Raw genomic sequence first — 27,511 nt, 5'->3', positions numbered from 1 at the left:
CTGAGCCACAGCCAACACTGGAACCAATGAATCTTTAATGGATGATGGAATGAGCGCTAAAATCTCAAGGGACAACAGTTGCTTACAGACCGAGGATCCTTTGAGAAGAGGACTTGTGTTTCCTTTAAGCACACACAAGGAAATCAACAGGAAACCACCTCTTGTATTCTTTGCCCTAATCATATTGCTCATTGAGAGTGAAAATGGAAGACTCTTACAAGCAGGAACCGAGAAAAGCAGAAGACCACAAGGTGTGGAGAAATGAGCAGGGGATATGCCCATCGGTAGATCGTTACTACAAATAATCAACATGCTAAAAATAGCATGCAAAGTAAATGAAACCCCTCAGTGTCAACATCAAGAAATCACACATTAGGTACAACTATATGTAGTACAAATCTCCCTGTGCACTATCCTCAAAAATATACCAACTTTAAAAGAGCACCATATATTGTACTGATCTCACATTTCATTTGCTAGCTCCTTAAGGAATTTCTGAATTAAGTTGTCAACTTAATGCCAAATTATGGAAGGGTTTAGACAGTGGGTCCATGTCCATTACTGACTGAGACTTATCCAAACTAATTTCATGTCTAGGCCTTTGAACTGTTAGTCTGTGCTGACTTTGGCAGGCATCTTCTAGAGGACCCTGCCTGCTTTGGGTGGCCTGCTGCAGGACAGGTGCACCCTCCTTGGCCCATGGAACTGGAGCTGATTGACCAGAGGAAACTTGGATTGACCAGACACTATCACCCATGGGTGCAGAACCCTGGGGGCAGGCGGGGTGGGTAGAGCTGCTAGACCTCTTCCCTATTGGTGGTCAAGGGCCCCTGGCTGACTTTGAGGAGAAGGGGCAGCTGGAGTGAGATTGAGGTGCCCCACAGCCCTCTCACATTGACACTGATGGATGCCCCCAATGGCTAGAGCAATGGCTTGCAGCTCCTGCAGTAGTCTAAGACCAATATCCTGGACAAAGGTCTCCAAAGCAGCCACCAACTAGTGTTGGCATGCTGGTGCTGGCATGCTGGTCCTATCACCTCAGACTGAAGGAGAGAGAGCTGCACATTGAGCAAGTGGCAGCCTTTCCAGTTGACATACTGGACTATTGCCAGGGAGCTTTTATAGTCACATGAGTGCAGCCAATTGCACCTCTGCACCTGTGGGAAACCAGAAAGCTCTGAAAGGCCAATGATCTTGCAACCTAGCTTGCTTAATCTTTGATGAAATGGGCAAAATTGTGGGCTTTTGCAAAAATAGGCCATCTATCACACCTCCACTTCTAAATCCTTTCCCTGTCCAGAATCAAAAACCCAGCACTTTAAGTACAGACTTCAATGAGCATCACCTGCTCACAATTCACTCTGAATCTTGTCCTGGTTTACTCTTAAAGGGATCTGCATTTCTAACATTGTCAGCCAGGTCCCTTGACATGCGGCGGCAGCTGTGATACTGGTTCTCGTTCATCTGCAGATAGCACATGTGACGTCTGTACACCCTGGGCCTAGCAAGACACCTACAAATGACAACTCTGGGGATCATGCTCTGCGTCTGGAGGAGGGCCTGCTGCCCCTTGGTCTTGTGGGTTTGGTACCTCCCTTTGATGAGCCAGGCATCTCCATCGCCTTCTTCTCATTCTTCTCTCCTGCCTATAAGCAAGAATACAGGCAGCGATAACACCAGGCTCCACCTTCCTGATGGATTCTTGAGAAACATGCAAGAGTCAGCATGTGTTTCCAAAGGTCCACTTTCTGTCTGTGATTTCAGGCTCAAGGTCTTTTCACAGATGCCAGAGAGTGCTGGCCCCCGAAATGATGTCCAATGCGGGGTGCGCAAGAACGTTCACCACCAGCACCCCCACCCACACCACCTCCCCCTGCCCCACATGACCAACTGGCAGCAGCTTCGGGCCAGCAACTGTATGCTCTGTTTTCAGCCCAGGCACTGGGATCATCATTACCTGCGCTCCAAGACTGTGCTGTTTGGACTAAACATGAGGGTGAATGTTCAGTGACTACATGAGATTAATTTAGGGGGTTAGGAGGCTTCCCCTCTTTGAGAGATGCATGGCCACATTTCCAAGGGAGTTCTCAAGCCTGTCCAATCGCCCAAAACTTCTGCAGTTCCATAATACTCTGGTGAATTTGAAGGCTGAAAATGAGGGATTAAAACTAGGGGAACAATAATTGCCACTTTGAAGGATCAGTGTTGCATGAAAGGGCCTTATTGCTTCACTTTACTGATCCCCTGCACGTCAGTTGAACAACAGCTAAACTGTCTCAGCTGTGCCTCTGTCCTCATTTTGGAACATTCAAATCAGCATCTTTACCCTTTAGTGCCCTCCTCTCCCCCTGCAATCATGTGTCTCAGTGCAACCGTCCCTGCTCACAGTCCCCAGTGGAGCCCTTGCCCTGCAGCCCCTTCCTTTCCCTCAACCCTGTCTGGCCCCTTCCCCAATGGAGCCTTTGCCCTGCAGCACAGTAAAAGCCACTGCCGCCTTAACCCTGCTGTGGTACCTGTAGAGACTTGCTGTGAGACCCTCCCCCCCACCAAAACTGATGTGGTGCAGCCTGTGAAGCCTGACACTGACACCCACCCCCCACCCCCGGCGAGCATTGCGCAATGCAAGATATGCAAACTAATCTCAGGGACAGGAGCGAAGCGCAGGTTGCCAGCTGCATGTCATTTAAATCCTGTCATGAAACACATTGTACTAATTGCATGCCAATGTGGGCTCTTAATCCAGTGTGGAGGGATGATTCCGGTGAGTAGGTGTCATAATGAGATGCTAATTTATGCTAATGGAATTTGCAACATTCAGCGGCAGGAAACATGGCCCGCCATTGATGGCTGAAGCACACAATCAATTCCTCGTTCTACATCATTGTAAAACTGGTTTTGGGCCTTCTTGCGAGATTTATCTCTGGTGCCTGCCATGACGCCCACCACGATTGGGAACAGAAAATCCCAGCCAACATGTAAAATCAATGACCTTTACTATGTCTCCCAAATCAATATGAGATATGAGGAGGATGGAATGAGGTTGCAGAGGGATACAGCTTGAGTGACTAGGCAAGAACATGGCAGATTGACTGTACAATATTGTACAATACAGCAAAGTATGAAATTAGCTCTGAAGAAGAGTCGTATGGACTTGAAACGTTAAATCTGCCTTTCTCTCCTTAGATGCTGTTAGGCCTGCTGAGTTTTTCCAGCATTTTCTGATTTTGTATGAAATTATCCACTTTGGTAGGAAAAACAGAAAAAAATTTTTTTGAAATGTTGGTATTTAAAGGGGCCTGTATGTCCTTATAAATGAATCAGTGAAGTTAACATGCAAGTTAAGCAAGCAATTAAGAAAGAACAAGGTTTGTTAGCCTCTCTTATAGTGGAGTATAAGAGTGAAGAAGTCTTACTGCAATTCTACAGGGCATTGGTGAGGCCACATCTGGAGTACTGTGTGCAGTTTTGATCTCATTGCCTAAGGAATGAGATGCGTGCCTGACAGGGAGTGCAATGAAAGTTTACTAGACTGATTCCTGGGATGAAAGGAATGTCCTACGAGGACAGATTGAGAAGATTAATTGTATATTCCCTAAATTTAAAAAAGAGAGGTGATTTCATTGAAACATAAAATTCTGAAAGTGTTCAACAGGGCAGATGCTGAGAAAATGTTTCCCCTGCCTGGGGTGTCTAGAACTAGTGGTCACAGTCTCGGAATGAAGGGTTAGCCATTTAGGACTGAGATTAGGAGAAATTTCTTCACTCAAAGGGTTTTGAGTATTGGTACCAGAGAGGTCAAGGACAGAATCCATTTGGCTTGAACAAAGGAACAAAAAAGGTGTAATTACATAGCTCGTTGTTGTCTATAGGCCATCAACTATTAGGAAAGAAGTAGTGGAACCAATTTGTAAGGGAATTACAGAAAAGTCCAAGAATTCTACAGTAATTATAATGGGGACTTTAATTATCCAAATATAGACTGAGATGGCAGTAATGTAAAAGGCAGAGAGTGGCAAGAGTTCCTAAAGTGTGTTCAGCAGAATTTTCTACAGCAGTATATGTCCAGTCCACTGCTTGACCTGGTTCTTGGGAATGACATGGGCCAAGTAGATCAAGTGTCAGTGGGAGAACATTTAGAGGACAGTGATCATTGTAGCATAAGGTTTAGGCTGACTAAGGAAAAGGACAATGAACAATCCAGAGTAAGAATAATTAACTGGGGGGAAAACAAACTTCAATGGAGTAAGAATGGATCTGGGCTGAATAAATTGGAGTCAAAGGTTGGCAGGAAAAATGGTAGCTGAACATTGGGCAACCTTCAAAGAAGAAATAGTTCAGGCACAATCAAGGTATATTCCCTCAAAAGGGAAAGGTAGGGCAAACAAAGTCAGAGCTCCCTGGATGACAAAAGCAATAGAAAGTAAGATAATAAAGAAAGAGTGTGCTTAAGGCGGATGTCAGTTGGATAATGTAATTGAGAACCAGGCTGAATGTAAAAGTTTCAGAGGGGAATTGAAAAAGCAAATAAGAAAAGCTACTAACATAAAAGGGAATCCAAAAGTCTTTTATAGGCACATAAATAACAAAATGATGGTAAGAGGAGGAGTGGGGCTGATTAGGGTCCAAAAGGGGGATGAGGTGTTAAATGAATACTTTTGCAACTGCTTCACCAAGGAATTCCTGGAGAAAGAGGAGGTAGTTCAGACACTGGACAATTAGGAGGTGGTATTGAATATGCTGTCTGTACTTAAAGTTGATAAGACAGCAGGGCCAGATGAGATGCATCCAAGGGTATTGAAGGAAGTGAGAGTAGAAATTGTGGAGACACTGGACATAATTCTCCAATCTTTCTAATATTAAAGAATAGGTGAGTATTCTGAAATCCTAAAGAAAATCTTCCAATTTTCCAGTCAGTTTGACCTCAGTGGTGTGGAAGGTTTTAGAAACAATAGATTTGGGACAAAATTAATAGTCACTTGGGCAAATGCAGGTTAATTAAGAAAAGCAAGTATGGATTTGTTAAGAGCAAATAGTGTTTCACTAACTTGCTTGAGTTTTTTAATTAGGTAAGTTAGAGAGTTGATGTAGGCAATGCTGTGGTATACACAGACTTCCAAAAGGCATGCGATAAAGTGCAACATAAAAAAGGACTTGTGAACAAAATTAGACCTCATGGAATAAAAGAGACAGTAGCATAAAAGGGAATCCAAAAGTCTTCATTAGACATATAAATAGTAAAAAGTTGATAAGAGGAGGAGTGGGGCCAATTAGGAACCAAAAAGGTGATTTATGTATGGAGACAGCGGCATGGCTGAGGTAATAAATGAATACTTCACATCTGCCTTTACCAAGGAAGAAGATGGTGGAATGGGTGAACAAGTTGGAGATGAAACTTAATGCAGAGGAGTGTGAAGTGATTCATTTTGGTTGGAAAAGGACAATATAAAATAAAGGGTACAATTTTCTGTGGGTACAGGAACAGAGGGAACTGGGCGTAAATGTGTATAAATCATTGAAGGTGCCGAACAGTTTGAGAGCATAGGTAGCAAAGCAAACGACATCCTGGGCTTCATCAGTAGGGGAATAGAGTACAAAAGCAAGGAAGTTATGTTAGCCTCAACTGGAGTTTTGTGTCCAATTTTGGGCAGCACAATTTGGGAAGGGTGTGAAGGCATTGCAGAAAAGATTCACACAAATGGTTCCGGGGTGAGGAACTTCAGTTATGTAGAAAGATTGGAGAAGTTGGGACTGTTTACCTTGGAGAAGAGAAGACAGAGAGGAGTTTCAATAGAGGTATTCAAAATCATGAGGATTCTGGACAGAGTGGATAGGGAGAAACTGTTCCCATTGGTGGAAGGATTGAGCACCAGAGGGCACAGATTTGAGGTAATTGACAGAAGAAGCAATGGCGACATGAGGAAAAACTTTTTTATGTAGCGTGTAGTTAGGATCTGGAATGCAGTACCTGAGAGTGAGATGAAGGCACAGAGGGGAATTCGATTATTCAAGAGGGAATTGGATGATTATCTGAAAAAGAAAAATAAGCAGAGCTAGGGAAAGAGTAGGGGAGTGGCACTAAGTGAATTGCTCCTTCAGAGGACCAGCACAGACATGATGGGCTGAATGTCCTCTTTCTGTGCTGTAACCTTTCTATGATTCATTCTATGGTTCTTTTGGATGCTGTGCCTTAGAAAGCATGGGTGCTCAGTTGTTAAGTATATTCAAGACTGAGGTTGATAGATTTTGGGTATTAAGGGAATTAAGGGATATGGCGATAGTGCTAGAAGGTGGAGTTGAGTTAGAAGGTCAGCCATGATCTTACTGAGTAGCAGATATGAAGGCCAAGATGGCTTACTCCAGCTCCTATTTCTTCTGTTTTAATTTCTTAAACCACCCCAACTTTTAACACTCCTGGCTCAACATTAAATTTACGGGCAGCTGCCATTCACTGCCCACCACTCTCTCAATTGCCTCCGTTCCCCAGACTCTACTGGACTCTATTAACTCCCCTTCCATGACCAATGTGCTGCCTCTGGTGCTGCTGCAGGCAGCCCTGCTCAATAAACAAATGAAAGTGGCAAACACGATTGTCATGATGCTGCTGTTGATATAGTTATGTGCGCAGCACTGGGATCATACCCAGATTTGAGAGCTATCCAATTTCTAGGCAAATTAGTTTACTTTAACCTTCAAAGGAATTCTCACCAGTCACCTAGTTTCCACATTACTGGCTAACCTGGCCACAATATTCTATTGCTTTTAAGTTGAGTAACTGGAGATTACATTCCCATTTTAAGGATGGGTCATAGTGGATATTGTAAAAGTGGATATGAAAGATGTATAAGGGGCATAAAGGGGCTTTGGGGTAATGGAAAGGGCATGGGGGTGGAGGGGGCATTGGGTATGGAGGGTATATGAGGAGGCATTGAATGGGCACAGGGGATAAGGGACATGGGGATGTGAGGGAGCATGATAGACATAAAGGAACATGGAGGCGGCATGGGGGCTGGGTGAGGGGGTGAGGGGCTTGGGTGGTTGAGGGCTGAGGGCTTGAGGGCCTAACAGTCATGATTAAAACTGGGCCAATGTCACAGTAAATGGAGGTGTGACTCCTAGCCTGATGGCCTCACCATCTGCCCGCCTCCCTTGCCATCACGGGTCTGCCTCCAGCCCATGCCCACCTCCCCAACTCAAAAATAAAATGGGGTCCTCCTGGGTGGAGACTGGATTGCAGGGTGCAGGAAACTTCCGACCCCCATCTCACCACGTCCCTTATCCCCGTGCCCATTCACTGCCTCCTCATATACCCTCCATACCCCATGCCCCCTCCACCCCCATGCTCCTTCCATTACTCCAAAGCCCCTTTATGCCCCTTATGCATCCTTTGTATCCACTTTTACAATATCTACTATGAGCCATTGGCAAGTCTTTGAAATGCTTCTAAAACTGACAACATAAGCAAACAGGCTTGGAAAATCACCTTTGAAAAAAACAGCTCATCTTACAACCTCATCAATTTGTCACTCACACACAGATATTCATAGTATCAATTAACAAGAGATTAATAATACTTTAAATAAAACAGAAACTTTAATCACATGCAGCTTCCTTCAGTCTATGGTGATGACAAGAGCCTGTGTCTGTGCCTTAAACATGCGTTAACCTACTTCACACCTCTTAATCTTGTTTAAATAAATTTAAAAATATATTTTTTTTAATTCTTCAAAGGCCAGGTTATTACAAGGTAATAAAGATGTCAATCAAATAAAGCTCACACTCTCCTGTAAGCCATGTCATCATTGCCTACAGGACTGAGTCCATTAGCTATTCTTTGAGCTCAACCAAGCATTCATAATAAGGCCATCTGGAAAAACCAATGTCTGGCCATCTGTTCAAACTCTGCTGTTGATAAATGGCATGAAAGGGGCATGGCATTCATGGAAGGGGCATAGGGGTTGATGTGTTGAGGGCTGCAGGGCCTAATTGGACGTGCCTTCTAGCCTGCCAGCCTCGCCATCTGCCATCTCTGTTGTCACCTCATGCCTGCCTCCAGCCCATGCCTGCCTCTCTGGCATGAAAATAGATTGGGTGGGCTCCTCCAGGACAGAGAGAAAATTGTGGGGTCAGTAAAATTCCCGACTCCCAATAGCCTTCTCCTTGATGAAAATCTGGCCCCAGGGGCTAAATTATACAAGGCACCAGATTCACCACTCCCCCCACCCCTAGCTAAAAACTTGGGCTGGGTGGAGCCCGCTGAGCAGTATATGGCTGCCCTGCAGTCATTTAACAACCAATTGCCTGTTAATAGGCTGGAGGCAGGATTTCTGCCCTGCAGGAACAGAGAGTCCTGCCTCAGGGAGCTGCCAGCCAGTCAGAGTCTGGCAACTCTCCAGCATTTTGGGGCAAAGGCATATGGCGTAGGATCACAATTTGGGTAAGTGTATAGGGGTCTCGATGTATGCCAAGTTGACAGACTCTGGCAAGAGGGCACAAGGGGATGGGGGGCTGGAGTTTGAGGGACCAATGGTGGGAGGGTAATCTATGGGAAATAAAAGCTTTGGGGGAGGGCCTCCGATAGGCCTGTTAAGAAGGGCGCCCTCCCCTACCTGCCAACAGCTTGTGCAGAGAAACCTGCCAAGCTAGCCACTTGGCGTGCCCTCTCCTGCCACCTGTTAAATGCCAGTGGCCGCGGGATGTAACTCTTAAGTGTGAATTAGTTCTTAAGGGCTTCAATTGGCCCACTGGTGGGTGGGCTGCACGATGTCACCACGGCCACTCATAATTGTGGTGGGGCAGGCCAGGACAGGTGGGTAGGTAGTGGGCAGGTTACCCGCTGGATTTAACGAGTTCCCTGCCTTCAAACCTGCCAGCAGGGCAGCATGAAATCCAACTCCAGGTCTCTTGACGATGCCCACTGTTACACTCGCAGATCTAAAACTACCAATCTTGGCTTATTCAGCTTAAATTATGGCCTGCCATTGTTAAACTTGACTAAATGAATTCTTCTCCATTGTTTAATCACACTTGCTAAATAAATCTTCTGATTTAAGATGTCTCAAAATCACTTAAATGATTATTTGAATTTCTGCTGGCTTGAAATAAAAGATAAAATTAGTGAGGACATAGGAACAAAAATTTATTGCTCTCAGTATTGACCATTTTAATTGATCCAGCATCCAAAACTTTGTGTAGAGAGAGTTCCAGATTCCCATTACTCTTTGCATGCATAACGTTGTAAGATGTGTGCAGTTTGGTAGGTTTCATGAAGAGGTTCGGAGTCTTGTATAGTTTAACAGTAAGTGTTTATTAACCACTTGTAACATATATACAGTATAATACATGTTTACAGTATAAGGCCTAAGCTAAGAACTGTCTTCATGCTTGCCTCTACACACATCTCTGTTCAGTACAAGACTGCCCTCTAGACTTGGTTCATGTGTTCCTTTACATCAAGCTGTGGGCGGTACTGTACCCAGTTCCACGTTAAACTTTTCTATGCCAGAGTCTTATTCTACAAGTAGGTTCATTCCTAAATGACCAAGCTGTAATTTTAAAATTAATGGTCCTTTGTTCTCAATTTCCTCACTAGAGCAAGTAGTTATTCTGTATCTAGCCATTACTTTATCATTTTAAACACCTCAATTACATCATGCCTCCATCTTCCAAAATCACAAGAACACAAGACAAATGTTTGCAACATGTTGTCATAAATTAACTCACTATGCCTGTTATGATTCTGGTGAACGTGCACTATACCGCCTCCTGAGGTTTGGTACCTGAGGGTTGAACTTATGGCTGGAATCTTTCAGCATCCCCAGTGGCAGGTCCAGCAAGTCATTGAAATCTCCGTTCATATTGACGGGACTGGAAGATCCCACCGGATCTTCAGGGGCTGAAAAATTCAGGCCTAGGATTCCAGATGAAGCCTCTGTATAACTGACGCATCACTTTCTTACTTTTAAATTCCAATCCCCTTGAGATAAAGATCAACATTCCATTAGCCTTTTTGATTATGTACATGGGTAGTCATTCTTTTTTTAAAAACTGACACCATATTGTCCTATTTTCAATCTATTGATATCTCCTCAGTGTCCAATGACTCCCTCAGAATGCTTGTCTGAGGTCTCCCGCTCCCGGTCCTGGGGAACAGTTGAACAGGAGTGAGACATTCATCCCTTGAGCATGTCCTGTCATTCTATTAGACCATTGTTGACCTGTACTTCAACTCCATTTCCCTTTCTTTACCCCTTACTTAACAAAAATCCATTCATCTCATTATTGAAAATTTCAGTTGACCCAGCATCCACGGCATTTTAGGGGACAGAGTTCCAAATTCCAGTACCCTTTGTCGTAAAAAGTACTTCTGATCTCACTTCTAACTGGTCTAGCTCAAGTTTTAAGATTATGCCTCCTTGTGACAATGACTAATAATTTTTATTGCATTCATTTATGGAATGTAAGCATCATTTATTGCCCATCCCTAATTGTCCTTGAGAAGGTGGTGGTGAACTGCCTTCTTGAATCGTTGCAGTCCATGTGGTGTAGGTACACCCTTAGTGCTGTTAAGAATGGAGTTCCAGAATTTTGACCCAGCAATAGTGAATGAACAGTGATATATTTTCAAATCAGAATGGTGTTTGGCTTGGATAGGAACTCCCAGGTGGTGGTGTTCCCATCTATCTGTTGTCCTTGTCCTTCTAGGTGATAGGGGGCACAGATTTGGAAGTTGCTGTTGAAGGAACCTTGGTGAGTTGCTGCAGCGCACCTTATAGCCGGTACACACTGCTGCCATTGTGTCAATGGTGGAGGGAGAGTATGTGTGGATGGGGTAGCAATCAAGTGGGCTGCTTTATCCTGGATTGTGTTGAGCTTCTTGAGTGTTGTGGGAGTTGTATTCATCCAGGCAAGAGGAAGGTAATCCATCACACTCCTGACTTCTGCCTTGTAGATGGTGGACAGGCTTTGGGGAGTGAGGAGGTGAGTTAGTCTCTGCAGAATTCCCAGCCTCTGACCTGCTCTTGTAGCCACCGTATTTGTATAGCAGAGGTTTTAAATGAGTACTTTGCATCTGTCTTTACAAAGGAAGAAGATGCTTCCCAGGCCGAGGTGGGAGAGTAGCTAACTGGTACAATTGAGAAGGAGGAGGAGAAAGGCTACTTTTACTTAAAATTGATAAGGCACCAGGTCTGGATGAGATGCATCTAAGGGTACTGAGGGAAATGAGAGTGGAGATTGCAGAGGCACTAGTGGTAATCTTCCAGTCTTCCTTAGACATAGGGGAGGTGCCAGAGGACTGGAGATCTGTAAATGTTACACCCTTGCTCAAAAAGGGGCACAAGGATAAAGCCAGCAACTACAGACCAATAAGTTTGACCTCAATAGTAGGGGCACTTCTGGAAACTATGGGAAGAATTTTCTCCCCATTGGGGGGGAAGCACAGGAGCGGGTGCGTGCGAGTGCACCTCCGATTGGCATCCACAATCGGGTGTGCGCTGCCACTTTACGTGGGCAGGCCAAGCGTGACGTCCGCCAGGAAGCTATGCGCTCCCTGTGCGGGCGGGGGGGGGAATCCCTCAGTCGAGAATGCACTCTATCGCACATGCGCGTGAAAGAATGCACTCATCTTGCTGAGGCTAAGTGCTGCCTCAGGGAGATCAGTGCCAAATTTGAAAATGGTCAAAAAGCAGAAACAAAATTTCCCTGCAATGTCCCCTCCTGTGAAACTTTCACATGAGTTAGGACATGGCCATCACTCGCCGACCTAAAGATCCTGGCCTATAATTCGGGACAAAGTCAATAGTCATTTAGACAAATTCAGGATAATTAAGGAAAGCCAGCATGGATTCATTAAGGGAAAATTATGTTTAACTAAATTGAGGGAGTTTTTTGAGGAAATAACTGAGAAGGTTGATAAGGGAAGCGCTGTTGATTTGGTGCAATTGGATTTTCAAAAAGCATTTGATAGAGTGCCACACAACAGACCTAAGAGCAAAGATCTAGCTCTTGGAATAAAAAGGAAAGTGCGCACTTGGATGAGAAATTGGCTGAGTGACAGGAAACACAGAATAGTGTTAAATAGTTGCTTTTCAGATTGGGGTCAGTGTTGGGACCCTTGCTCTTCCTGATATATATTGATGACCTAGATTTGGCGTTCAGGGCATGATCTCAAAATTTGCAGATCACACAAAGATTGGAAATGTTGTCAACTGTGATGGGGATAGTCTTGAACTCCAAAAGGACACAGCCATGTTGGTGGATTGGGCAGACAAGTGGCAGATGAAGTTCAGTGCAGAGAAATGTGAAGTGATTCATTTTGACAAAAAGAATATGGAGAGACAGTATAAAATAAAGGGAGAAACTCTAAAGGAGGTGCAGGAACAGAGGGACCTCGATTTATATATAGAGTTCCAGGATTTTGTATATGAAGATGGCAGAGCATGTTGATAGAGCAGTTAATAAAGCATATAGTATCTCCAGCTTTATTAATGAGGCATTTGGGTACAAGAATAAGGAGGTCATGTTGAACTTGTGTAAGACACTAGTTAAGCCTCACCTGGAGTACTGCGTCCAGGTCTGGGCACCATGCTTGAGGAAGGGTGTGAAGGCATTAGAGAGAGTACAAAGGAGATTCACAAGAATGATCCCAGGGATAAAGAATTGTAGCTATGAGGATAGATCGGAGAGGTTGAGACTGTTTTCCTTGGCGAATAAAAGGCTGAGAGGAGACATGATAAACGTATTCAAGATCCTGAGGTGTATGGACAGGGTAAATAGCGAGAAACCATTCCCACTCAAGAGATCATCAAGAACTAGAGGATACAGATTCAAAATAATTGGCAAAAGGAGTAAAAGTGATGTGAGGAAAATTTTTTTCACCCAAAGGGTGGTTGGGGTCTGGAACAACCTTCCTGAGAGGGTGGTGGGGGCAGGTTTGATTGAGGTATTCAAAAGGGAATTGGATGGCTACCTGAAAAGAAAGAATGTGCAAGGTTACGGGGATTAGGCAGGCGAGTGGGACTAGGTAGAATGTTCTTTCAGAGAACCAGTGCAGACTCGATGAGCCAAATGGCCTCCTTCTGACTGTAAAGATTCTGTGATATAGCTGGTTCAGTCCAGTTTCTGGTTAATGAGTAAACCCGGGATGTTGATAGTGGGGGATTCAGCAATGGTTATGCCATTGAATATCATAGGGAGATGGTTAGATTCTCTGTTGTCTAATAAACCTCACCATTTGTGTCTAAAAAGTGTTTACTAATCACACCTTCAACAAATCATCACTGTTCACTTTCACACAGACAAAAACCTGCACTCATGCCCCTAAAGCATTATTTGAAATAATGACTAAAGAATAAATAAAATGAACATTGACTGGAAACAATTATCACCCACCGTTGTCTTTCAAAAGCTATCCTGTCAAATAATAAAATTAACCTTTACTTCATAATCATGTCTTGAGTGCTTTCTCACACAAATAGTATATCCTTATCAATAACATACACAATCAATTTGTAACTAAATCTGGGAAAACATAAAGTTGGCAGCAAGTCACAAAGCTGTAATTCAGTGCAAGTTCATTAATTGCATTGTAAACCATAAAGGCAAAGCCCAATAACTTTGTGAATTTCACTAGACTCCTGAGATTGAGTTCCATTTAAACTCATTATTAAATGTTTATTACACTGCACCCTAAATAGTTCAGATTTTAACCTTTCTTACAGTTATGTCGAGCGCAGTAACAGGTGGGGTAATGAGTATGAGTGAGTAACAGGGGCACCAGAAAGTACATGACATCATGTGAGGGTACAAGAGTCTTCTAAGTCTTCATTGGCAGTGAATTACTAAAGAAACTGTGCAGCAGATATTCTGGAATTTGACTTAGGCATGATAATGAACAAGTAACATTTCACCATTTGACCTTTAAGGGTAAATGGATGAGGAGTCTGTTACTATGCTAAATATTTCCTGCTTATCCTACAAAACTTCAGCAAATATCAAGTGTTTCAAAAATTCAATGCACATAAAATGTAACCTCAAAGTGTTCCCAGATAGTTGCTGAAAATGAATTACATTATAATTCACCCAAAAATACATTCAATTTTCGAAGTAAAAATGGATGATAGATGATTTTCAGTTCAAAAGTATTTATTGCCAGATAATGAATATATTTTTTCTTTAAAACTATATGGACTTGAAAAGCTAAGAATAAGCTGCTGAAGGGTTGGATAATTTACAGCTTAAGTGCTAAATTCCGGTGGTTTCTTGTTGATGCAGATCACCTAACAGCTCTAAATCCATTCAGCATGAAGCATAGGCTCAGTCCCTGAGGACTGCAACAGAACAAGCAGCATTCTGTGTTCAGTAACAGCGTCTCGCCAGCAGGACGCTCTCATTTTTGATCCAGCACCAGTTCTGCAGAAGATTTTTGCCGGCCAGGTGACACTGAAGGAACTTTCACATTTCAACCCGGAATTTCCATCATTCCGTTAAATTTCAAGTTGATTATAAACTGCACCCCCCCCCCCACCCCCCCCCCCCCCCCCCCCCCCACCAAACCGGAAAAGTAATCAGCAGCACAGTGCTTCTTAGTTCAAATACAATATGCATTCATGAATTGACAAAGCAGGAGAACAATGCACCTTAGATGATGCACTGCAGACATTTATTCAGGCATAACAATGTATTGAATCAGACGCCTAAAAGGCAAAAAATGCTGGAAAAACTCAGCAGGTCTATCAGCCTCTGTGGAGCGATAGCACTGTCTCTCCACAGATGCTGTTAGGCCTGCTGAGTTTTTCCAGCATTTTCTGTTTTTGTTTCAGATTTCCAGCATCCACAGTATTTTGCTTTTAGCCTTCAAAAAGGCAATGGTTAAAAGCATACCATGTTCTCCAGATACGCCAGTATTCATTGTAATTGTAATTGATGCTAAAGACTTAATTTTCTTACCACTGCATCTATCATTTCCCCTGTTAGTGAATGCTATCCAATTCTACCTGCGTCTGCATCACATGATATTTTAGGACATGTGCCAAATCTGACGCATGAGCCCAAGCTGATTTCTTGAATTGGATTCAGGAACTTGAGCCCTGATTCAGAAGTGCTTGTTCCTTGAATAAGATGGCTGTAGGTGTATGGGCAATGGGTCTGTATTACATAATTTCATCCCAATTACAGCCAGAAAAGGTAGATGTCCTTTGTTACAATTCCTGATTGTGGAGGAGGTGCACAGATTTATGATGGGTAATTGTCTGTCTACTCCCTGGGTTGCTTGTCCTTAGTTGTGCCATAGAGGAGGAGGAGGCACATGCCATCAATTTTGGATGGATCCAAGTATTATTTAAGTGTTTTAAAGCTAGGAACAGTGGATATCAAAAGAGATTTATGGATGTACACAAGTCACTAAAATGTAATATACAGGTGCAAAAAAAAAATCAAAATGACTAATGGAATGTTAGCCTTTATAACTACAGGGCCCAAATGTAAAGGGGAGGAAGTATTGATACATTTATGCAAATCCCTAGTATGACCTCACATCTGGATCACTGTGTACAACTCTGGACATCACATCTCAGAAAGGACATAATAGCCTTGGAAGAAGTGCAGCACTAATTCACCAGAATGTTATGACATAGACAAGAGTATAAAAAATATGGAGCCAAGGCACGTGGATGGAACTAAGACACAGTTCAACCATGATTTTGTAAAATAACAGAAAAGGCTCAAGCAGCTGAAGCATTTGCTCCTGTTCTTGTTTTTCCTACATAAAAGTTTCTCTTAGAGTAATTGATAGTAATTCATTTTAAGTGCATATCTGTGGAGCATATATATATCTACCTGATTCTTAGCGAGATGGAAGCAGAAGAAACCCAGGTTGTTGGCTATTACCCAAGTATGGCAATGATTCCACTGACATCAAAGAGTTGCATTGACATAAAAAGGGGCAATCACGGTCATGTTCATTTAAATAGGGAGAGATTTTACAGGAACATGGTAAAGAAGATAAAAATTCTTACAATTTGTGCTTCAAAATTGAAGATTCAGACAGACAAAGAAATGTTGCTCATTGATTGATTGTTGTAGACCCTAAACATCCATGGGTTTTCCAGGAGAATGCTCACAAGTTTGGTCGAGAGCCTGACATGTCAGTCGCAGTCTTCACTCCCATGGGGTATATTTGGGGCAAAATTTCTGCCTTTGGCAGTTTCCCTTATGTATTAGTTCTGTGTCAGTAACACATTACATTTGCAAACTTGGGCCTGGATTTTACCTTTGGCAGATGCACGCGATTGGCAGGCCCGGGAATGGTTGGGAAACGAGCCTCCGAACGTGAAATGTGCGCTGAAAGGAGGGCGGGCGATGACGTTTCCGTGGGCGTGGGTGAGCGCTGCGAGGCAGCTGCCTGAACTCAGATAGCTGCCTCAGGGAGCTGCAGACCTGAAGAAGCTAACATAAAGGTTTAAAAATCTGCAAAAAAATGTCCATGCATCACAATCAATCACCTGAAAATATGGCTGATAAAAATGCTGTCCAAAGATATTTATTTTAATTTTATTTCATAACGGAAATTTCATCCCGCCCTTGGAGAGGTTTGATGAAAAATGCAAAGGCCAGCTGGCTGGTTAGACCCATGTGCCAACTGTAAGGTTGGACGTGCCACGAAAAATCAGAGGTAATTGCGCAATTAATGGACTTAATTGCCTTCTTAATTTGCACGCGCAAAAGTCGGAAGCGTGCCTGCCAAGCGAAATGTTGCGCAAGTGCACAATGGCGTGGAGATGCTCGCCTGACATATTCTTGCACAATTTTCTGCCCAATCGGGTGGGGCACATGCCCAACCTCAGGACGTAAAACTCTGCCCTTGGAATCCAGACCATTGGATATTCCAACTCAACGTTTAGCTAGTTAATGCCTCACATTTGGACAACCTTTCTGTTTTCACATCCCCTTTAGTGCCTTCCTACAACAAGCTGGCTATCTCCTTAAAAATGTTGCAGCAGCAGAAGCAGTAATATTGACATAGGAATGAAAGAGTGGCTCCAGAAGATGGTAATAAATACAACGTACAGTTTTATAGCATATTCAGGACAGACGGAATGAACAGGAAAGGAGTTTTGATGTAGCTCTACATGTCACGGATGCCCGAGAGATAAAGAAGCTAGTCAGATGGTGGAATGCAACATAATGAACTGCTCAGATTAGGTAACTTTACCATGGAAGTGGAAAAACTAATGCTAGCAATATGCCAGGTCGGGTGGGAAAATAAATGCCAGGGTTGGGGTAAATCACACGTCAAATTAGTCAATCAGAGCTAAGAAATTTAGGTGGATCAGAATAAGTGTGGCAATAATTATAGTACAGTTGATTATGCTTAAGAGTGGCTGACAAAAATGACTGAAAAACTTGACAGAACTGTTACATATACAGGAAGTACAGCAAGAGCAAGACTGTTAAGGTGTTACAGATATAGAAATGGATTTTGCCCCAAACAGGCCAGATAAGAGAGGTAAAATTGGGAAATTGGGACAGAGACCTATCACCACCTCCTACCCTGACCCTGATATTCCTGCCCACACCTCTACCAGAGGGGACACCACCTGCCTCTTCCATGCTCACCACATGCAAGTTATAGAAGGGAGACAATGGCCGGAATTTTCCAACCCCATTAGCAGCAAGCATCATGGTGGGCTGGGAGGGACTACATGGCGAGAAGGCCAAAAATCGGTTTTACGTCTTGAAACCAGTTTGCGATCGTCCGCTCCACCTGTCAATGGTGGGCCATGTCTCCTGCCGCTGCATATCGGGAACATCACTTTAATATATTTGCATCTCATTATAAGCCCTGCTTGCTGGGATCATCCATCCATCAAGTTTACTACACATGTCAGCACGACTTCAGAACGGTGTGCTTCATGACTACCTTTAAAAGACATGCACCTGGCAACCTGAACTTCGAGAGAAACTCAGAGGTGAGTGCACACAACCTTGTGCAGTGCTCTCGAGCATCACCCATTGGACATCAAGGAAGAGGTGCTGCGCATTCGTGGGAAAGGGTTGGGGGGCAAGGCAGTGCAGACTGAAGGAAAGACTCCTAAATCCTTAGTAAGTCTCAGATCCCTGACATCTTCCGGGGTCCAGAGATGCTACAGGGTTGACTCCGTGGGAACAATGGTTACCCACAGAGGACATGGTTTATGCCGCCCGTGCAGTGGCCTCAGACTGCAGCAGAGCGATGAGGCTCATGCTGCATCTCGGACTTTTGTGAAGCAAACAGTAGGCACCATGAAAATGAGGTTCCGGTGCCTTGACAGGCCCGGGGGACACTGCAATACAATCCCCAGAGGGTGTCGTGCATCCTCATCACTTGGTGCGCGCTCCACAACCTGGCTTTGCCACGGTGGGGGGACCTGGCCGAGGAGCAAATGGAGGAGCTGTACATATCCTTCGATGAGGAGGATATTGAAGGGGAAGACAATGATGAGGTCCTCGAAGGTGAGGATGTTGATGATGAGGCCATCACATTGGCCAGACAAGGCAAGCATGCTCAGGAGGCCCTAATAGCTGCAAGATTTGTGGATGATGAGATGCAGTGAGGACTGTCCTGACATCCTCACCTTGCATCTGTAACGTTTGACTCCTGTGTGGCTGATGGCAGCGCACATGCCCTCAGTGCTCAGGCTCATGTCATGGGGATGCAGTGGAGGCCCTAATAGTCACTAGATTCCAGGAGGATCGTGAGGACGTGCAGTGAGGACACTCCATAGATCTTCACACAGCCTCTGTGAATGTCTGACTCCTGTCAGGCTGAGGGCAGCTTGCCTGTACTCTGTGATCAGGGTCATACCATAGAGACACAGCCGTGAAACTTTAAATGCTCCTGAGCCTTTGTCCGCGTTCAGCATCTGACCCCTTCAGGAGCACAGCATCACCGGTCACAGATGCTGAAGAGATGGGGGGCCAGCCCCACCTCAAGTGTGCTGGGACCACACCGAGAGAATGATAGAACTCTGAGATGCCTGCCCACGACATTTCGGCAGCAATGACCAGCACCATCAAGGTGCAGACATCACTAATGTGTCCAATGAGTGTGAAGCCGGACCATCACTTTGGTCTGAAGGTTACACACTGCACAGGGAGGAGGCCCTGGACTGAGACACCTGCCTTTATCTTGTGCAGAAACCAAGGTTTCACATCTGAGTGACACAAACACAGCTCATCATAACAAGGAGCCACAGACAGGGAGTTTACTTGGGACTTTACTTACAATAGTCAACATTAAGTACAAGTGATTAATACATATGCCCAGGGTGTGCAACTACATCTTCTTAACATTCCTAACCCTGCTGTTATGTCTTGGTGCTCCCAAGACATCCACAGTGGAGGTGGAGGCAGCCTACTGACTGCCATACCCTGTCTATGATGACCTTGGCGGGCGTCCTCTGGAGGGCTGAGACCTGGACGGCCGCAGCCTGTTTTCAGGGTCCTGCTGTGTGGCAGTGACACCTTCCTTGGTCTGTGGAGATGGAGCTGCTGGGGTCACAGGAAGAGGGGATTCAGATGGGCTGGATTCACCTGGGTGGATGGCTCCGGAATGTGCACCCGCTGATCCTCCTCTCTATGGGTGCCCGAGGGCCCCTGACTGACTCCGTGAGGAGAAGGGGAAGCTGGAGTGAGATTGAGCTGCCCAGCACCTCTCTCGTGTTGACAATGTTGGAAGCTAATTATGGCGTCAGCTGTGGAGTTCAGCCCGTGCAGCTGTGCAGGACCAATGTCCCGAACCAAGGTCTCCAAGGTAGCTGTCATCCTGCCAGTGTTAACCTTGGTGTGTTGGCATGCCGTTGCTATAACCTCAGTCTGAAGGTGGACAGACTCCTCCATTGTGCCTTGCAATCTGAGGAGTGCAGCAGACATCCCATCCTGATGTTCCCGAGCTTGCCTTTGCAGCTTCAGCAACTGTGACATGGCAGAGTCCAGAGGCTCGTCATCTGACTCAGACTCAGCAACATTCTGGCCTCCAGCAGTCCTCCGAATGCCGAACACGTGGAAAGTCCCTGCCTCTACCTGCTGTGGATCGGACTGTGCAATGCGCTCACCAGGTTGTGAACCCGAGTCTATTCAAGAATGAGGTCCAAGTGTGTCTCTGCACTGATAGAGGGTGGGGTGAGCACTGTGGAGTCTTTAATGGATCTTTAATTAGGGTGTCATCGGATTCTTCTTCTGAGGTGTCTTTGGCGCTTGAGTCAAGGATCTGGGTTGTGGACCCCCTCGGCTGTTTCACAGATGTGCCTGCGAAAGCAATGAGGGATTATTAGTGCATGGCAGGGGACTGCGGAATAGGGGAACTCATTCATAGCATGGTTGTCTGATGGATGTTGCACTGCTGGATCCTCACTCACCGCTGACCTCACCGTCAGCACAGGAACGGTCCAGGTGGTCAATGGCCAGCTAGATGACTCTATTTTTAAAGTCTGTGAGGACCTTGATTTCAGGCATTCCTCCATCAGTCTGCAACCTCTCCCTTTTGTTGTGTTCCAGCTTGTCCTGCATGAAGACAGATGGAGAGACTGTAAGCAGGATGCCTGCCAGGCCAGATGAGAACAATGTCTGATATTTGTGGGTGGTGAGTGGTGCCATGATTGGGATGAGGACATGAACCGCAGGACAGATGAAGGTGTGTGAGGGAGAGTGAATGGTGATGTCCCTTGAACAAGCAGTGAGTGAGGGCCCTGTGGATGTGTGATGGGTTTGTGAGTGTGTGAGTTGAGAGTGATGAGAAGAGTGACTTACATTGACAGAACGGAGGAGATCATTCATCCTCTTTTGGCGCTGGGTGGCTGTCCCCTTTTGCAGGGCGCTGGCACTGACCACTGCTGCCACCGCCTCCCATGCTGGATTGGTGACCTTGCTTGCTGGTCTTCGCCCAGAGCAGGGCAGAGGACTTCACGATGGGCTTCCACTGTGTCCAGTAGGCACCCAAGGGAGGCATCGCTAAATCTGGGGGCAGCATGTTTCCTCCCTTTGGCTGCCATGACTTTGCAGCAGCTTCCGATGCCTTAGAGAGTGCCAGCTCTGTGCGGCCTATAAATATAGCGCCCGGATTACTGAAGGCCTGACGTGACAGCGGGGCGGGCAAATCAGAGGCTGCCCCACCTGCAATCTAGTGTGTTTCCCAGGAATGCATTATTAATAAGGCAGACGCGCTGGGAATGGGACTATATGGCATGATGACCTAACATTGCAGCCGGTGGGTAAAATGTCCTCCTAATGGCTAGAAAATTGTTATTTCCCTGTCTTCTACTCATACCACGACCATACCTAGGGGCTGTTAGGGTGACAGGGTAGGGGCTGTCAGGACGGAGGTGGTGGCAGTTACTCCTGAGGCAACAGACTAAGTTTCTCTCATGTCTCTTTTAGGGAAAGCAAATCAAGGCATAAAAAGCTGCTCGATCAGAGGGGCTCTTGTTGCTCCTTGAACTTGATGTACCTCTTCAGGTGCTATGGCGGCAGTGTCCCTGTAGCACTGCCAGAATTTTCATTGAGGAAGTGATGGGCTCCTGCTGCTAACAGGTATGCTGCTAGGAGACTGCTTTGCATATTCACTGATCTTCAACTTGGAAAACCAGGTGGGGTCATGGCAGGGTCAGACCAGTAGGTGAAAGTCCGACTCTGACCATCTTACAATGGGGAGAGGAGAATTCAGGCTAAATTCTTTATAAAATAAGCATCATATAATTGCAAACTTGTGTCAACAACATTCCCTTATCCTGCCGTAGAAATACATAATACAGGTTTTCCAGTTGCATTCCATGCACTGATTGGCCCTATGTACACAAGACTACAAAGCGTTTCATCTGTTACAGATTAGTTTGTCTTTTGTTAACAACTCATTCTTCAAACTGCAGTTTAATTCATCACCAGGTTAACAGAATCTGTTGACAAATTCTGCAAATATACCAAATAAACTATTGGTTCACAAGCTCTGCTCACATATTGCAAATAAACAATTCAACTGCCCCATGGTCAAGCTCTGTGGCAAATGTTCTGTGGCTTAATCACGTACACACCAGATGTCAGGAAATTGCAGGATTAGTTAATAACCTGAGATATTACTTTTTCCTGCATGTGGACCAGACTCAAACATACTTGCATTACCGACCCTGTAAATTAAGGACATCTCCTCAGGGCTGGAGAGGAACTCGGAGTGGGAGGGGAGGGACCCAGTTGTCGTCATCCACGTTGGTACCAACAATGTTGATAGGACGTTGGTACCAACAATGCTGAAAGAATTTGAACAGTTAGGAGGTAAATTAAAAAGCAGAACTTCCAAGGTAATAATCTCGGGATTACTACCTGAGCCACCGGCAAACTGGTAAATAAAGTTAAGGAGTTAAATGCTTGGCTCAAAGTTTGGTGTGGGAGGAATGGGTTTCAGTTCATGGGGCACTGGCACCAGTACTGGCATAGAAGGGAGCTGGTCCACAGGGACGGGCTTCACTTGAACCATGATGGAACCAGTGTCCTGGCGAATTGAATAGCAAGACTGTAGAGAGGGCTTTAAACTAAATAGAGGGAGGGAGGGTTCTGGAGAGGGGATATGTAGGCTTACAAAGCAAAAGGATATGGCAGCATTGCAGGGCAAATATTTAGGTTATGAAACCCAGAGAGTGACAGGAAGGGACAGGGTATGCAAACATTAAAAAAACCGCAGCAAATAGGGTCAAAGGGGGAAAAATGGTAAAAAGGCTAAATTAATGGCTGTTTACTTAAATGCATTAGTTATCGGAACAAAATAAATGAATTAAGGCACAAATAGAGGTTCATGGGTATGATCTTATAGCCATTACAAAGACATGGTTACAAGAAGACCAAGGGGAACTAAATATTCAGGGGTATGTGACTTTTTGAAAGGACAGGCAGGAAGGAAAGGGTGGTGGGTAGCTTTGCTAGTACAAGATGGAATAAGTACGATAGCAGGAAATATCTTGGATTGGAAGATGTGGAATCCAAATGGGTGGAGGTAAGTAACAACAAGGGGAAGAAGACCCCCCTAACCGTAGCTATACTGTAGGACAGAGAATAAATCAGGAGATAATGAGGGCATGTAAAAAACGCAGTATATTAATCATGGGTGACTTTAATCTTCATGTAGATTGGGAAAATCAAATTGGCAGAGATAGACATGAGCAAGAATTCACAGAATGTATTTGGGACAGTTTCCTAGAACAATTTGTTGTGGATCTAAACAGGGATCAGGCTATTTTGGATCTGGTAATGTGTAATGAGGCAGGATTAATAAATAATCTCAGAGTGAATGATCCCCTAGGAAACATTGACCATAAAATGGGGGAATTGAGCATTCAGTTTGAGAGTGAGGAACTTGGGTCAGAAACAACTGTGTTAACCTTAAATAAGGGTAATTACAAAGGAATGAGGGCAGAGTTGACTGGAGTGGACTGGGAACGGAGTTTAGCAGAAAAGATGGTTGATGAAACAATGGCAGGTGTTTAATAAAATAGTTCTTGACTCACAACAAAGATATACCCCAGTGAGGAAGAAGGAGTGTAGCAAGGGGATAAACCAACCATGGTTAACCAAGGAAGCTAAGGATAGTATCAAATTGAAAGAAAAAACATACAATGTGGCAAATGTTAGTTGTAAGCCAGAGGATTTGGAAAGTTTTAAAAACCAACAGAAGACTACCAAAAATATGAGGGAGAAAATAAACTTTGAGGGTAAACTAGCAAGTAACATAAAAATGGACAGTAAGAGCTTCTTTCAATATAGAAGAGAGAGGCCAAAGTCAATTTAGGCCCCTTAGGGGCTGAGGCTAGGGAAATAATAACGGGGAACCAGGAAATGGCAGAGGAGTAGAATAAATATTTTGCATCAGTCTTCACGGTAGAAGATACTAGTAGCATACCAAAAATACTAAATAATCAAGGGGCAAAAGTGGGGGAGGAAATAAATGCAATAACTATTATTAGAGAAAAAGTACTAGGGAAACTAATGGGGCTAAAGGCCAAAAGTTGCTTGGGCCTGATAGGTTGCATCTTAGGATATTAAAGGAAGTAGCTGCAGAGTTAGTGGATGCACTGATAATTATACTCCAAAAATCCTTAGATCCTGGAAAAGTCCCAGAGGATTGGAAAACTGCCAATGTAACACCATTATTCAAAAAGGGAGGGAGACAATAACAGGTAACTATGGGCCATTTAGCTTAACATCTGTTAAGCTGGGAAAATGTTTTACAAAGGATGTAATAGCAGGGTGTTTAGAAATGCATAATATAATTGAGCAGAGTCAGCATAGCTTCATGAAGAAATCATACCTGACAAATTTATTAGAATTCTTTGAGTAGGTAACAAGCAGGATACATAAAGGGGAGCCAGTAGATGTAATATATTTGGATTTCCAAAAGACATTCGATAAGGTACCACACATAAGGCTACTTAATTAGATAAGAGCCCATGGTGTTAGGGGTAGTATATCAGCATGGATAGAGGTTTAGCTAAATAATAGAAGACAGAGAGTTGAGATGAGGGCAGCATTTTCAGGAAGGAAACCTGTAACTAGTGGTGTGCCACAGGGATCAGTGCTGGGGCCAGAATTATTTACAACATATATTAATGACTTGGATGAGGAAAATGAATCTACTATCGCTAAGTCTGTGGATGACACTAAAATAGGTGGGAAGGCAAGTGGTGAGGATGACACAAGGAGTCTACAGAGGGATATAGACAGGTTAAGTAAGTGGGCAAAAACTTGGCAGGTGGAATATAATGTGGGAAAATGTGAGGTTATGCACTTTGTCAGGAAGAATAGAGGAGATGAATATTATTTAAATGGAGAAAGACTGAAGAAAGCTGCAGCACAGAAGGATTTGGGGGTCCTCATGCATGAATCCCAAAAAGCTAGCACACAAGTTCAGCAGGTAATAGGAAAGGCAAATGGAATGTTGGCCTTTATTTCAAAGGAAATGGAGTATAAAAATAGGGAAATCTTGCTAAAACTATACAAGGCACTAGTTAGACCACACCTAGAATACTGTGAACAGTTTTGGTCCCCTTATCTAAGGAAAGATATACTGGCATTGGAGGCAGTCCAAAGAAGGTTCCCTAGCTAGAATTTTACCTTTGGTGTGCGGGCACAAGCCTGACACGCTCGAACGTAATACGACGCGCAATGACGTCGGGCATGTGTCCCAACGTCATCACACATTCATGCGATATTTCGTTCGGCGGGCGCACACCAGAGTTGGCTGTACGCCCACCGATAATTGAAAGGCCTATTAAGGCCAGTAATGAGCTAATTAACTTCAAATTTACACTGCCCGTCCAACCTAATAGTTGGCGGGCAGGCAAAACGGCCAAGCAACCTTTACATTTGTTAGGAAACCTCATCTACGAGCGGGATGAGGTTTCCTAAAGCTAATACAAATTAAATAAAAACTTTCTTTTGACATTAAAAACATGTCCCGTCTCATGAGGCGACATATTTCATTAAATTTTTATTGCCTTCATTAATTTTTTTAAAAATGCTTCAATCTCCCTGAGGTAGCTCCGTGCCTCGGGGAGATTGAAGTGCTCTTTCGCACGCGAGGCCCAGCTCTCCATCCACCCCCACCCCCCAACCATCCACACAGGTAGCGCTCAGCGCTGCTGCTCATGATCCACGCAAGACGGGCCTTAATTGGCCAGCTTCCTAACCGCTCCTGCCAAGCCCACCCAACGAGGGAAAAATTCTGGCCACTAGGTTGATCCCGCGTTTGAAGGGACTTTTTTTATGAGGAGAGGTTGAGTAGGTTGGGCTTGTACTCACTGGAGTTTAGAAGAATGAGCGGGACCTTATTGAAACATATAAAATTCTCAGGGGGCTTGACAGGGTAGATGCTGAGAGGTTGTTTCCCCTTGTGGAAGAGTCTAGGACCAGAGGACATAATCTCAGTGTAAGGGGTTGCCCATTTAATACACCAATGAAGAGGAATTTCTTTTCTCAGAGGGTTGTTAATCTGTAGAATTCTTTACCACAGAGGGCTGTAGAGACTGGGTCGTTAAGTACATTCAAGGTTGAGATAGACAGATTTTTAATCAGTAAGGGAATCAAGAGTTATGAGGAAAAAGCAGGAAAGTGGAGTTGAGGATTATCAGATCAGCCGTGATCTCATTGAATGGTGGAGCAGACTTGATGGGCCGAATGGCCTACCTCTGCTCCTACGTCTTGTGGTCTTATGGTCTTACATGGTCAACCAACACAGTGTTCCGATTGGTGCAGCAGTGTCAGCATTTGTTGCCAGCAACACAAGTGGGGTCTGAACTAAGACACAGCTATATAGAACGGCTCCTCACCAGGCACAGAATCACTGCAATTGTTATTTTATAAACTGCTACATTTAAGAAGACAGCTTTCTGCCACGATACAGGCAGAGAGGCAAACCATATGGCCTCTCAGTACCACTAGTTTATTTGTAATGGAGAGTGGAATACAGTAAAAACCAGGCTGCAAATTCCATAGTTGAAAGTTACTTTACACAAGGTGACTTGTGCTTGAAGACACCACTATTACATTATTTATTAAAGGTTAACTAATAGGGCTACTGCACCCATTGGCCAGAACCTTATTTGGCACAAAAGGGAAGAAATTGTCAGTAAATGACCTTGCCAAGCTTAACTTTCCATTCAATCAGAAATGGGCTCTAATTATTTAAAAGGCAGCACTGCAAGTCATAAATAACTAACTTTGGTTCATACAGTAAAATCTTTTTATGCAAAATTCAGACACTATGCAAAAGCTGTGAATGCAATAATGTCAGAGCTCTGATTCCACTTAAAAAAGCAGCCAACAGCTTAATCAGTCTCGGCACCCAAGGAGAGCAATGTTTCTCACTTTATTTGGTTGGCTTCTGTATTAAATTTATTGGAAAAGAAGTATTAATTACTTACTCGCAAAGTAAGATTCCATTTTCCAAACCTGTTCGAAAGTCCTTATCACCAAAACTTCTGCCTGTTACTTGCTGCAAACAAAAGAGGAAATGTTTAGAAGGAAGGTGAATTAGAAATGAAAAGTTATTGATGTTAACAAGCAAATTACAATAACGTGAAGGACCGCATACATTATCAGCCCTGGAATAGTCTGTCCATCACTCAAGACATGTAAAATAAATCCAAATGGTAACTTGTAATTAACAAGGACCTTATTTCCTAAAAAAAAAGTTATGGTTTCAGTACAAAAATAGTGCAAATTACAGATGATGTATGTCACTTCTGGAATTATGTTTCTTTCTTGCCAATGCAATTTTGCATCCAACACATCATTAGGAGAAACGTGAGAAAGACCTTCAAATTCTCAACATACTTGTTTCTAACCAAATGTGACATTGTGTTTGATGACAGATGCGTAAGAAACACAAACTTGAAAATTTGTGAAACAAGTGAATGTAATGTGTTACCTTTACTGATTTTCATTTGAAATGTTTTATATATTTTTTAATTCCTCCTTTATCATGGTATACACAAGC

At 44.0% G+C, this 27,511-nt stretch overlaps 1 protein-coding gene across 15 annotated transcripts in view; it reads right to left on the bottom strand.

Annotated features, from left to right (window-relative positions):
- The window catches only part of LOC121287879 (LIM and calponin homology domains-containing protein 1-like), a 518,147-nt gene that overhangs the window by 290,856 nt on the left and 199,780 nt on the right, over positions 1-27,511 (bottom strand). For all 15 annotated transcript variants that reach the window (XM_041205922.1, XM_041206441.1, XM_041206524.1 and 12 more), the window contains exon 2: positions 26,937-27,007. In XM_041205922.1, coding sequence (XP_041061856.1) covers positions 26,937-27,007 — 71 coding nt within the window. The remainder of the gene's footprint in view (positions 1-26,936; positions 27,008-27,511) is intronic.

This window comes from Carcharodon carcharias, chromosome 1 (genome assembly GCF_017639515.1).
Source record: "Carcharodon carcharias isolate sCarCar2 chromosome 1, sCarCar2.pri, whole genome shotgun sequence".
Classification (NCBI taxonomy): domain Eukaryota; kingdom Metazoa; phylum Chordata; class Chondrichthyes; order Lamniformes; family Lamnidae; genus Carcharodon; species Carcharodon carcharias.
The sequence above is the reverse complement of the archived record's forward strand: the minus strand, read 5'-3'. Positions and strand labels throughout refer to the sequence as shown.